The sequence below is a fragment of the Leptonotus elevatus genome, chromosome 9 (genome assembly GCF_054856555.1).
Source record: "Leptonotus elevatus isolate MCC_2025b chromosome 9, RoL_Lele_1.0, whole genome shotgun sequence".
NCBI lineage: Eukaryota > Metazoa > Chordata > Actinopteri > Syngnathiformes > Syngnathidae > Leptonotus > Leptonotus elevatus.
This window is the reverse complement of record NC_141247.1, coordinates 8,445,772-8,459,571: the sequence shown is the minus strand read 5'-3', so window position 1 is coordinate 8,459,571 and position 13,800 is coordinate 8,445,772. Positions and strand designations below refer to the sequence as shown.

Below are 13,800 nucleotides of genomic sequence, written 5' to 3'. Positions count from 1 at the left end.
TGCTCGCTGCTACACACTGCGGTTGCGATGAGTAACGCTGCGAAATGCTTTCAATGGGGTCCTCGGCTAAAGCATGTGATGTGCAGAGAGAGACGCAGCAGCTGCTGAGACACAACGTGCTGTTTTAAGATTAGAACTAACATGTTGCAAGCACTACTCAAGCAAAATAAAATAACACAAAAGCATTGGTGGCCTCTTTCTGCATCCATCAATCATGACATAACTCTGTCCACAGCAAAGCGCCCTTCGTAGAGGTCAGAAAGCCTCTCGGTGTCCACCCCGAGAGAGAGAAATACTGTCATGTAAGAGGACATGATAAGGAAATTGCAGGAAAGGTCATTTCATAGTGTTCACAAACAACAGCCTCCTCCATCCGGTCACCGTCAAGAGGATCACATCGGAGCAGGGTGCCTGTCCAAGGTTCTGAAAGGGCATGACAGGTTTAGTACTCTGCGCCAACACACCAATCACACACAAGGCCTTCGGGTTGAAGGTCTGTGTGCCCTCCTTAAGATTCAATTAATAAAGCTCTTTCAGGACTGGGTGCTACTATTCCCCCTAAAATGCCACTAAATCTCAATTAATTAAATGAGAGCCACATTACTGGGATTGCTGCTCCAATTCTGGGAATCAGTTCAGTGACCCACCATCCTCGGCTTTCCACCCAACTATCTACTCATTCACCAATCATTCTTCTGCATCCATGAATTCCTGTGATGCATTCCGCGCAAACCTCCCCTGCATATTATTAAGCTTTGCCTGTGTAGATTTGGTCAACTTTTTAAATATTATCCCAGATGATTTAGGGTAATAGGTGAATACTGATGTGCGCCGCTTTTGGCCTGGAATGGACTGGCTGTTCGGGAAACTCCCGAAATTCCCGGTGGCCTCCTCGCCCCGAGATGAATGGACAGTCTGACATATGCCAGCCCAAAAAATGCATATATATATTTTTTTTTTATTAAATAATTTATCATGGTCCATTCCTGGTAAAATTGTTGCATTAAATACAACTTAAATTTGTTGAATTAATATATTTCAGCTGGAAATGTTCTGACTGTCTTTATTATCTTGAACAGTAAAGCTCCACCATGTTGCGGTTCACTTTTCACAATCATGTTATTGTGGCGGCCATAGCACAGGGTGTAGGGACGGTTGCTCAGTAACCAGAAGGTCAGCTGTACGATTCCCGCTCTCCCCAAGTCATGTGTCGTTGTGTCCTTGGGCAAGGCACTTCACACACATTGCCTCCAGTGCTACTCACACTGGTGTATGGAAGGTGTGAATGTTTGTTGGTGGTTGGAGGGGTTGGAGGTGCACACTGGCAGCCTCGCTTCAGTCAGCCTGCCCCAGGGCAGCTGTGGCTACTTAAGTAGCTTACCGCTACCACCATGTGAATGTGTGAGTGCACAAATATTGTATTCAGTGCATTGTAAGGCGTCTTTGAGTGTATAGAAAAGCGCTATATAAATCTGATGCATTATTATGTATTTCATTTTTTTCATGTATTTATTTTTTTCTGCTATTTGTACAATATTTTTGTTATCCAGTGCTCTTGAGCTCTTAATGCATTATACAGTAGGTGTTTATATGTTGAGTTTTTTATTGCTTTAAAATTGGGTTTAAATACCCTAGATTTTTATTTATTTAGAAAAAAGTACCATACATTTTTAGAAAACTCACCTTCAGACCCGTATTTTTTCTGCTGGGCAATTTTTATTTTATTTTATTTATTAATTGTTGCTGATTTTGACACTTTTCCCACATAAGAACAACATGGAATTGTTTTGAGGGTTTATCTAATCTTTTAATATGGCTGTAACATGTTGTAAACTTACAAGCTTATATGCAACTTTTTTAACATGAACATCATGCAACATAACCCCAGCGATGGAGGGTGGATTACTGTAGCGCAAATTGTGTTAACCCTATATGTGTCATGGATTGTGTTTTGGCTTTGATATGGGTCATGTTTTCCTTGTGTGTCTCCCTTTGTCAATGTCTCATCAAGTTTTATCAAGTCCTCCTGTTCTTGTCATCTCGGTCCCTGGTGTTACCCAATCAGCTCCCCAAGCCACGTGTGTCTTGTCCAGGTGTCTCTCGTTGTCTCGTTACTATGTGTATTTAGTTCCCTCCTTTCTTTCAGTTCTTGTCGAGTCATTGTCATTGCCACACCCATGGCATGTCCTGTCGTCATCATTCCTTGCTTAGCCGTGTTCCTGTTTGGTTTGATGCTTTGACTTGTGTTTTTGGACATTGTTGATTTTGTTATTTTTGCCAAGTATCGTGTTTTCCTTTTTCTTAATTAAATCCCCTTTTTGACTGCATCCTTGCCTGGCTGCTTTTGCTCCCTGCATTTGGGTCCTCAATCCCTTGCCCACACCTGACAATATATTGTTGTCTGATAAGATCATGGCTATGAATCACTTTCAAAACATATTTTGATATTTCAATCAAAATTTGGGATTTAACTGGAGAGAGTACAAATAAAACAAGGAGGCAACTCGCCTGTTAAATACATACAAAAGTCATGTGCATTGTTTTTACACACTATTAGTATCAGTTATTAATTAATATGAATTTATTCTGTAGAATAACAGTATGTTACTGGATAATCTAGCTGCCAGTAGTTTACCATAAATTAACGGTAATTTTGTTAGTGTGTAAAAAAAAACAGTAAAATGCAAACGAAGGGTTGACAGAATAATACTGTAATTGTAATTTTGGGAACAGCACAGTACTGTATTGTTTTTTATGGTAGTCAACTGTTGTTTTAGATCACAATAGTAGACTGTAAAATAAAAGCATGCTGCCGGCTCTTCTAGCTGCGAGTAGTTTATTGTAAATTGACGCAAAAAAATGTTTACTGTGTGGGTACTGGTCAAAAAGTGTTTTCTTTGAACGGGAAAGGTACAGTAGCTAAGTTAAAATGGTGTGTCCCCCAGGGGTCTCTGTTGGGGCCACAACTGTTCAATGCTTATATAGGTTATATTTTAAATGTAGCCTCAATTACTAAAATATTTTTCTCAAATTACACTAATATATTCTATAATAGCAATAATTATGAGCTTGTAGATACTGTAAACAATGAACTAAATAAAATAAGTTTTGATGGGAATAAGTGGTTAAGAAAATGGATGGAGGGATGGTAATAAATAAATTATTCTTAATCTTTTAATGATATGGAAGCAATTATGATTGGTAGTACTAAAACTCTCTCAGGACTGCAAATATTTTTTAAAGGAATCCAAATTGCAAACGTAAATAAGCAGTGTCAAAATATTCACAGATTTACACTGTGATGCAAACATATGGTCCAGTCACAGTGTATATGATCTTAAATTTTACTGACTTTGTAAATAGCCTACTGTGGCGTACTAGTGGTTGTGTGTGCTTTGTTTCACTACCCTTGTTGGTAAAATGTCTAACACTGCTGATATATTTGGTATATGCTTTAGTTGACCATTCTTGCTATTGCTCATTTTCTAAACCAGTGTGCTTGTACGAAACTGGTGTTACAATGTAACTGTATCTGTTGCTTAACGCCACCATGAAATATATATTTTTTGTCATTTCAGTTATAATTTATGAACTATTCTATACTTCTGCTCAAGCAGTAGCCCGTTAAAGTCCTTTGTTTGCTGTTAGTGTTTTTGTTTTTTTGTTACCGTGTCCTTTTCTATTTCTGACTGAAATTCTCATTTTGACACACAAGAAACTTGAAGATGTTAGATACCTAGCTGGATGGATAGAAAGCTGGCTGGCTAGCTTGCTAGCCACATAATAGATAGATAGATAGATAGATAGATAGATAGATAGATAGATAGATAGATAGATAGATAGATAGATAGATAGATAGATAGATAGATAGATAGATAGATAGATAGATAGATAGATAGATAGATAGATAGATAGATAGATAGATAGATAGATAGATAGATAGATAGATAGATAGATAGACAGACAGACAGACAGACAGACAGACATTTCGTCGAGTTTCCCTTTGTACTGATTCATCCCTAAGAGGCCATCAATAATTTCCCATTGAGAAACAGTCACACACAAGTCCAATCACAGTGAAATGATTCATGGAGTTTCACCACTCACTCATGCAGACTCCCACTCAGCTTTTCATTCAGAAATCTCTTTCTGACACCCCCACAGGAATCACGCTCATAACGACACGCACACGACACGCGTTCCACGCAGTCTGCCACGGTCGCTGTCCGCGGTGCTGAAATTTTCAGCACAGACGTCCATCGGATTGGGCAATTTGCCAGCTTTACCTTATCTATCTATCTATCTATCTATCTATCTATCTATCTATCTATCTATCTATCTATCTATCTATCTATCTATCTATCTATCTATCTATCTATCTATCTATCTATCTATCCATCCATCTATCTATCCATCCATCCATCTATCTATCTATCTATCTATCCATATATGGATAATGTTAAGCTTTATATTTATTTATTTATTTTATCATTATTTTTAAATAACGGGACAATGTTATGGACAGGAGTGTTTAATATATACTCCCTGAGAGGTTGTGTAATATGATGGATATTTATTGGAAACGCAGTCAGACAGCAATTTGAGAGGGGGCATGACAGAGAAAAAGGAGCACAAATTTAAACACACACGCACAAAATGATCTATGCATGCTATAATCGGGAATAACATGACAAACAAGGCTAAAAGATGATTTTGCATCGGTCACAGAGTCTTGCAATATCATCGCGCATGTCTTGAACGCGGCCCCATTGAACTACAGCAACAACACTTTCTCTCTTTTTTTTCTTTTCTTTTTTCTTTTTTTTTTCAGCACCCCCTCCTTCCCGAGCACTCTTCTCGCGATAGCTCGCCGGAGCCGTTTTGACAGGCAGTCGAGGTTGCAGCAGGCAGAGGGAGACGGTGGAAGGAAGGTAAAGCAGGGAAGGCAGCATCATGGCGGACAGAGACAGCGGCAGTGACCACGGAGGGCCTACCGCAGGCCCTGGCTCGCTGCCGCCGGGTGCGATGGGAGCCATGTCCCGGCTGCAGCACGACACCGAGGAGCTCGCCTCCAAGCGTGTCGACATCCAGAACAAGCGATTCTACCTTGACGTCAAGCAGAATGTGAAAGGACGCTTCCTAAAGATAGCCGAGGTCGGCGCTGGGGGAAACAAGAGCCGCCTCACGCTCTCCATGTCGGTGGCCGTGGAGTTCCGTGATTACCTCGGTGACTTTATCGAACATTACGCCCAGCTGGGCCCCAGCAACCCCGACTTGGTGCAGGATGAGCCCCGGCGGGCGCTCAAGAGCGAGTTCTTGGTGCGGGAGAATCGGAAATATTACATGGATCTGAAGGAGAACCAGAGGGGGCGGTTCCTGAGGATCCGGCAGACCGTTAATCGGGGGCCCGGACTGGGAAGCTCGCAAGGCCAGACCATCGCACTGCCGGCGCAGGGGCTCATCGAGTTCCGCGACGCTTTGGCCAAACTCATCGACGACTACGGCGTGGACGAGGAGCCGGCCGAGCTCCCGGAGGGCACCTCGCTCACGGTGGACAACAAGCGCTTCTTCTTCGACGTAGGCTCCAACAAGTACGGCGTGTTTATGCGGGTCAGCGAGGTGAAGCCCACGTACCGGAACTCCATCACGGTTCCGTGCAAAGTGTGGTCCAAATTTGGCAACACCTTCTGTAAATACGCGGACGAGATGCGGAAGATCCAGGAGAGGAGTCGAGAGAAACGGGCCTCGGAACTGCTACCTGAGGCCCCGCACGGCGCGGATGACGGCGACGACGACTGACCGACCGACGGACGGTCGGGGAGAGGAGACGCCAAACAAAATTGAGAACTCATCGAGGAAATGAGACTTAACAGTGTCAAGTGACTAGAAAGAGAGAAGATCTCCAAGGGAATCACCCCCACCCCGCTCCCCCATCTACAAACACACACAGACACACATGCACACACACACACATGCACACACACGCACACACACAAGGCAGCAGCACGTCGGCTGTCTCCTCGCTCATTTGACTGGATGTCACCCACTTTATCACCATGTCACAGTAAGCGCTGCTATCAAGGACTTTTAACTGTAACATTTCAATTGTTTCTTACTTGATTTCAGCGACGATGAACAGTGTTTATATCTGTCAAAAGATTTTGCACACGTCAAAAGCTATTTAAAAAAAAATATATATATACTAAAGATTTAACCAGAAATGACAACACAGCTCTATTATACGTAAAAATAACAGTCTTCTCATCAAATCAGCACAAAGAGAGTATTTATCGACTATATCCCTAATGTATAGTTTAATATAAAGGTACGCAGAGTGAATATGGACGCGCTCTACAGGTGTGTGACCTGCAGAATGGCAAAAACATGTTTGCATGCTTGTAGGCTTCTGAGCAGAGGTTTGCTAAAGTAGGCTAACGTCTTTAATTTGACCTAAGAATGCACAATCTAATGAGAAAATAAAAAACTGCAGCTCTCACGCACTTAAACAAATGGGATAAGTCGACCTCCGTGCTGTCATAAGGATCCGACCTTCTTGCACCATCTCCATAGAAACTTCAGTGGAAAAAAAAGTGCTAACTTAGATGAACTAATTATGATTTTGTGAATCAGCTGTAAAAAAAAGAAAAGAAAAGAAAACTCCTTATTAAGAGACCCACGTTTTTTGTGGGGGGGATTTATTTTATTTTTTTGCTCTCATCCTCCCTGGTCGGGGGGGGGGGGGCGAACTCAAAGGGTCCATTTGGGTGTGTGCAAAAGTTAAAATTAATTAAGGGAGGGAAAAGACACGCCTGCGCAGTGCAGGCATCCTCTCTGACGTCATTACAACCCGTGCCTTATACACTCCGCTCGTTTACGTGTCCTCACGTGGATGGTCCGTGACCTCTGTCCACTGTCATTTATGAGCGCTGTTACGCAGGCAGATCCTCCATACTGACCGGGACTGCGGTGACGTCACACTCGATCGAGCTGTTGACGGTGGCTGGATGTTAAATCCGCAGAGGCTCGACGAGACGGTTTTGTCAGTGTGGAGTGGAGACAAAAGCTGTTAAAGAACCAAGTGAGGCGTCCTCGCACCTTTTATCAGTGCAGGGGGGCCGAGGCAGTATATCTCATTATGGTGCTATTGCCCCTTCATTGCTCACTTTACGTCATGGTTCCTCTGAGTTCTTACCGCTTTGTCTTTATCCAGAATCGTGTCAGGTTTCTCCCTCCCCAGGTGGAGGCGGAGCTAATTACAAGAGAGGGACGTTTCTTGTTAGTGCGCAATATTACATGCATGGCGTAGTGTCACGTGTATGGACTATCACCAGATGAAAACAATAAATAGGTATATCAATTAGAAAGCATGGCAATGTGCTTACTTAATTAACAACGTGGTTATTTGTTTTGTTTTTTTAAATCAGCTAGAAGTTCTCTCAAACTTGAATCAGCATGTTTGGGTTTGATAGCCAACCACCAACAACCCTCCCTTGGTTTATTCTGCTCCATACGCGCTCAACATGGACGTCAGCCCCTCTGCAGTGGTTTGAACTCACTTTGGGGTCTTACACACACACACACACACACACGCGCACACACGCACACACGCACAGCCTTCCCCCCCTGCTGAGGCCTCATATTGCTTTTGGAGTGTTTGGGAGGCCTCGGCAGTTTCCAACAAGGCCTCCTCTCATTAGAATCCACAAGTGTGCTTGGGGACTGAGTGACTACTTTCTCACCTGAGACCGCTGTTCACAGGACGTACAAATTGCGATTTGTGCTATGGTTTCTCTTGAGTTAGGAGTTTAAAGTAGAAGTCAACCGTAAACATTTCTTGACAATAATATGTTATATGTGACCTCACTAGTCTAAAAATGACATTCTGAATCATATTATATTTGTGGAATATGAGTTATGAAGCAGAATACAGCCATTTTGATCCATTTCAGGGGGCGGCCATTTTGCCGCTTGCTGTCGACTGAAGATGACATCAATGTTGCTAACCAATCACAACTCACTTGTTTTCTGATGCCGACCTGCGATTGGCCGTTGCCTGAGACCTGAGCAACATTGATGTCATCTTCAGTTGACAGCAAGTGACAAAATGGCCGCCCCCACAGATGGATAAAAATTGCTGCTTAATTCATATTCCACTACCACAATATCAACCAGAATACCATAATTAGACTGGTGTAGCTACATAGACCATGTTATTGTCCTTCCCCCAAATTTTTGGTGTTGACTTGTCCTTTAAAGGGGCCTGTTATGAAATGACCATTTTCTAGAAAAGGTAGAAGTTTGTCTCTTGAAGTGTTGGTGAAGCACCTGAAGAAAGACAACCAATGATTACGTTCCACAATTCTGTTTTGAGTCGAAGTTTGTCACGTCGGCCCATGATTTGGATAAACCGTGGTCCAAAAGTCATGATCGTAGTCATCGTAGCCAGCTGATTAATTTTGTCTGTTGACAACAGTGTCGGCAAATGTGATGTATATGTCATTTAAATACACAATGAGTGCTCATCGGGATTTTTCATGAACAATGCATCAAAGCCAGTCTTTTTAAGAACGACCACGCATGCACGATGTCATCAGACGGCAACTTTCCATGAAATGTGGGCGGTGGCCTTCCTTACAGAACTTGCACGATCCGGGTTTCAGTGTCTCTCATTGGCCGCGCAATTCTTCTCGAGTCACGTGACCAAGCACCCTCATTCAGCTGGTCTTCTGTATGGATGTTGTGAAGGGAAGCGGATCTCAGATTTGACGGGTGGGATGGGCTGCGGGTGTCAATGCACAATGAACATATCCCATGTCACCGTTTAGTCCCAAGCCCTTTATCATCCCATACGAGATAGGTTGTAGTTTTCGGAAATATTTTATCTGTGCTGTGTGTGTGTATGTATGTATATATATATATATATATATATATATAAAAAAAAAATATGGTTTGTTATATATGATGCGCCTCCTTTCAAAAAAATATAATGTAAACAGGAAAAACATGTTGCGTTTTTCTTTTGCTTTGTATATTTATACTAACAGAAAGCATTGAATAAAAACGGATACCTACTTGCACTTTAGATATATTAAGAAAAATACAAACCTGCATATTATTTTTGATAGGGATCTAATTAAAAGAATATCACTTACAGGCTTTGTGACTATTGCTGGACAGATATGTATTGAGTTCTACTTATTGAAGTATATTTTGTCTGTGTGTCGGAAAGTTTACTGAAGTAAATTGCATGATAAAGTAGTGCTATACACCAATATTGTTCTTTTTTTTTTCTCCAGTTGTTAAAAATGTCTGAAAACTGTGATACCGCCCCTCTTGTACGTTCAAGCGCTCCTTTGCCCTTTCTAGAGTATTTCCTGTCAATATGGCCTTTCCTGACTACATGACGATGGTGCTTATACTTTGACTTTGACATCGAGCTCATCCTGTACATCTCAACATCAACACGACTCGTGTGCTTGCACTCCATTCACCACCTTATTCAATTTATGTTGATGGCAAAAAAGAAAAAAAAATAAGGAAAAGGTGTGCTGTTTTGTACAGTGCTGTTTATTTTTAATGTTTGGGGGAGTCTTGTTGTCTGAAAAATGATTAATCATGCAATAAAAGCTCATTCCATGTGTCCCTGTCACTACACACCTGTATCAACACTGTTATATTATTATTATTATTATGATTATTTACAGGCGCAGTGCTACTATTTAGAAACATGTCTTACCAATTCAATCAATTGAACATTCTATATTTAAAAGTAGAATATACAAAAGGGATGATAGTATTGTATCCCCGTTTAGTCCAACATATAGTCATCTCTCTTTTTTTATTTTTTATTATCTGACTTTACTGCTCTGATATCACTGCCTCAAAATGTGGTAAAAATGCTATATTTACACTTTGGTAGGTTACTTATGCCCTCTGTCCCGAATCCCGATATTTTAAACTAGAATTATTATTATTTTTTTATTTCACATATTTGAATCTTGCTTCTTGTTAAAACTACAATAATACAACAAATGCAAAGGCCCAACTGTTCAAAGCGATGTCTAATCCCAACCAAGGTCTGCTAACTGCTATTAACACTGTGGAACCATTTTGAGAACCATTTTTCATGGTCACTAAGACTCAATTAAGAGACACTTACATGTGTATTGATAACAAAAGCAAGCTAGTCTGTTTGGCTTTTGAAACGTTCAAGGATGCAAAAGTTTCAATGCTAATATGTTTTGTTTCAATTATTAATAGGTAAGCTAAACATTAGAATGTACATGTTAAGGAGTGTTAGGTGGAAAATACCACTACAGAATCAAATGTATTAATTACAAGAATAAAGTCGACAACATTTTCTTTTCCACTTATTTCCATGGGTCACCCTAGACTGGTCATCAAATGACCATTCACACACACATTTGCACCTAAGGACAATTTAGATGTGTTAAGGTCAATATATTTCAAGTCATTTTACAAGAACATCTTGGACTCCACGTCAGGAGTATAGAAAATGGATGGTTTAATAGGACTCTAGCGAGATCATGTGCGTGATGTTCAAAGGTGTCAAATCTAGGTCCAAACCGTTGGTGATGTTTTGAATTCACTCATATTATAAAACTAATATACGGATTATTGTCTACTATAGGCCATGAATTGTTTCTCGGATTAGATTTTTTGCCATTTGTAAATAACGCTTTCTTTTATCATGCAAACATAATCCCACAAATCCTACCTGTCTGAGTAGGATGCTGTGCTAGCATGCTAAAACTACAACAGCCTATTGATAGTGCATTAGAGAAATATGCTTGCAGAAAAACAGACGCTATCAAATAAGCAGTGCTAATAATATGGGATTTTTATATCTTTCAAAAATTCAAAAAACCAATATAACTATATGTATTTTGTTGTTGTTGTATTGTGAATCAGCATACTAATCACCTATTGCTAGTCAGGTTGATATTGCCATTTGTTTTGCTAAAATATTCAGTTATTCTTTGCTGGAGCAACAATTCAATGTTTTACTTTTATTTATTATTTTTGCTGGAGTCAGACAGGATCCTTGTAAGTCCAAAATCACCACTTTCTAGAGACAGTAAACAACAACAAAAAACGGCATGTTTGTTTAACTCAGGGGTGTCAAACTCAATGTAATTTAGGGGGCACTTTCACCTAAATTTAATCTCAAGTGGGCGGGACTATATGTCCGTGGATTAATAAGAAATCAATAACGACAGCTCAAAATATTTTGGCGCAAATAATTACACACATGATTTATTATTTATTATTTTCATATTGCAGAATAATATAAAATGTATTAACAAATATGAGCGCAAAATGTTTGCGTCACTCCTGAGTAACAGCCAGGGTTATTATAGTTTCTGAATTTTTCATTTCAGTTAGTTTTTATTTTGTTTTGAGTTTTGTTTTTTAATTTTAGTTAGTTTTAATTAGTTTTCAGGGTGGTTCAGTTTTTATTAGTTTTAGTTATTTCATAAAGGTTTAGTTTCAGTATTAGTTTTAGTTTTTTTTAAAGTATATATTACTTATGCGCAATATTCATAAAACACCATGGGAGCAACGTCATCTGAAGGTGCTTTTCTATTGGCTGCTGCTAGATGACGTCACTTTTGTGTGACACAATTTCAAATGTCCTTATTCTGGTTCATATCAAAATAAATCATCCCCAAAGGCTCATGCATTAAATTGATTACCAAAGACTAACATTTTTTTTTGCTATAATTATAGTTAGTTTTAGTTAGTTTTGTTAACATAAAATGTAGTTTCAGTTAGTTTTCGTTTTTGAAAAAGCATTTTTGTTTTAATTTTATTTTGTTAACGAAATTGTTTTTTTTTAAATTTTAGTTTGAGTTTTTTTGTTAGTTTTAATTAATTAAAATAACCTTGGTAACAGCCCAATTAGAGAATACCATTCAAGTGGTTGTCAGTGCGCCCCCAGTGGAAAAAATAAGCCACAACAGTTAAAAACTGCAGTTTGTGTTTTTGTCCTTACCGGCCAAATTGGACTCCCTGATGTGCCGGTTCTGACCCACAGGTCGTATGTTTGACACCCCTGGTTTAACTCAACATTGCATGTCAAACACCAAAACCCATTTTCAACAGTTTAGATTTTGTAATAATAATAATAATAATAATAATAATGATAATAATGATAACACCCACACATGTGGACTGACCAGTAGTACATACAAATATTAAAATATTCAGTAAAAATTAAGTAAAATATAAATTTTACCAAATTGAGACATAGGAGATTTTGGCCCAACACCAGTGATATGAACGTGACTATTTATTGTCTTTTATGTATTTACTCCACATGCTGCATTTTTGTCTTTCGAACTTTGACCATGTTCTCTTTATGTGGTCATTGGTAATAACACAATGCCACAGGTACTAAGGAAAGGTTTGTGTTACAGTGTGGAGATATGAATTATGAAACTTGTGAAATACTTGTATTCTTCTAAAATGCCTTTAATATAGAGTACAAAGAAATATGTACAGAACATCAGTGATGTCAGTGGCACCCAAACTGCTGCACATCATTTTGGTGCCACTATTAATAAATCACTACTACAATCTTCTCTATAAAACCTTACTTTATGAAGCACAGACTAAATGTTCAGTAAATATGTCTTTTACACTATATGAACATCTGAAAAACAAATATACAAACAAAGCAAAATGACAGGTCTAATGCTGACATCAAAGTGCCCAAGTTGTTGTTGTCGTTTTTTTAAATTAACATAACAACAAATATTTTTTGTCACAGTCCTATTTTACAGCACAGGCCTACCCTAACATTGGCAACATCGGTTAGCACAACAGCCAAACTGACTACAAGGGGAAGTCTTGGTGTAGAAAAGGAAGGGGAAAAAAAACCATGTTGCTTATCCTGATATAATACAGCCTTCTACTTTTAGCATGGTCGAGCTGACTCGTGAGTTTCCAGTCAAGTCCCCAAATGATTTTCAAAGCTGTCCATTTAGCAACAGCACATAGCAAAGACGTGACAGATCATGAGGACATGGAAAGCTCGGGTAAAAAGTCAACAAATGCCTCACTGAGGCTGAGTGAGGGGCTCTTAGCTCTACAGTTGTGTCATAAGCAAATACTTCCAACATGTGTGTGAGTGTGTGCGTGTGTGTTCTGGTGGAATCAATAAGGTGCTCACAAACATCGGTACCATCGCCACTCGCCGCACACGCCAATGTCCTCATATTATGCAAGTTCCAAGAGAAAACACCTTAATGTGATATTGTGTTAAACGTACGCTGGACGTCTGCTTCGCCTTCCGGGTTTTACCGAGAAAACCTAAGCGTCCGCTTCTCGGAAAACCAATGTTTCGTAACGCTCACAGTGACCCATGTGGAGGATGTTTTGATGGATATTTCGCTGGTGGAGTTGTTTTCCAGCCACTCTCCTGACACTTTTATTGGTGTGTGTGCGCCAAATTGGAACTGTCCTGCTGCTACGCTTGTCCAAATGGGCCGAGGGCACCAAAAAAGACATTTCACCACGAAAGACACAAAAACTGAAAGATTTGGATCTTTTCTGAAGAGAAGAAAGATGCATTTGTGCTGAAGTTTTTCCGAGATGAGAAAGCCTGATTGGGATCATGCCTCATTTGGCAAAATACTTCTGGATTGTTTCTCACCTAAAACAAACCGAAAATACGTCATATAGCGCATGACCCCGCGACATTAACTTCTTCCTAACCACCAGTGGAAGTATTTCAACATTAAAAATGTAGACCTTTATTCACTGCTATGATGTGAA

The 13,800-nt window shown here is 39.8% G+C and overlaps 1 protein-coding gene across 1 annotated transcript; it reads left to right on the top strand.

The window, feature by feature from the left end:
- Positions 1–4,861: 4,861 nt before the first annotated feature.
- LOC147168281 (transcriptional activator protein Pur-alpha-like) lies at positions 4,862–9,640 on the top strand. Its single transcript, XM_086085339.1, has one exon. It carries the CDS (start codon positions 4,954–4,956, stop codon positions 5,797–5,799), a length of 846 nt encoding a protein of 281 aa, XP_085941465.1. The 5' UTR covers positions 4,862–4,953; the 3' UTR covers positions 5,800–9,640.
- The last annotated feature ends 4,160 nt before the right edge of the window (positions 9,641–13,800 follow it).

Coding starts and splice junctions, on each gene's coding strand:
- LOC147168281 (XM_086085339.1), top strand. CDS start 4,954: ATGGCGGACAGAGACAGCGGCAGTGACCACGGAGGGCCTACCGCAGGC.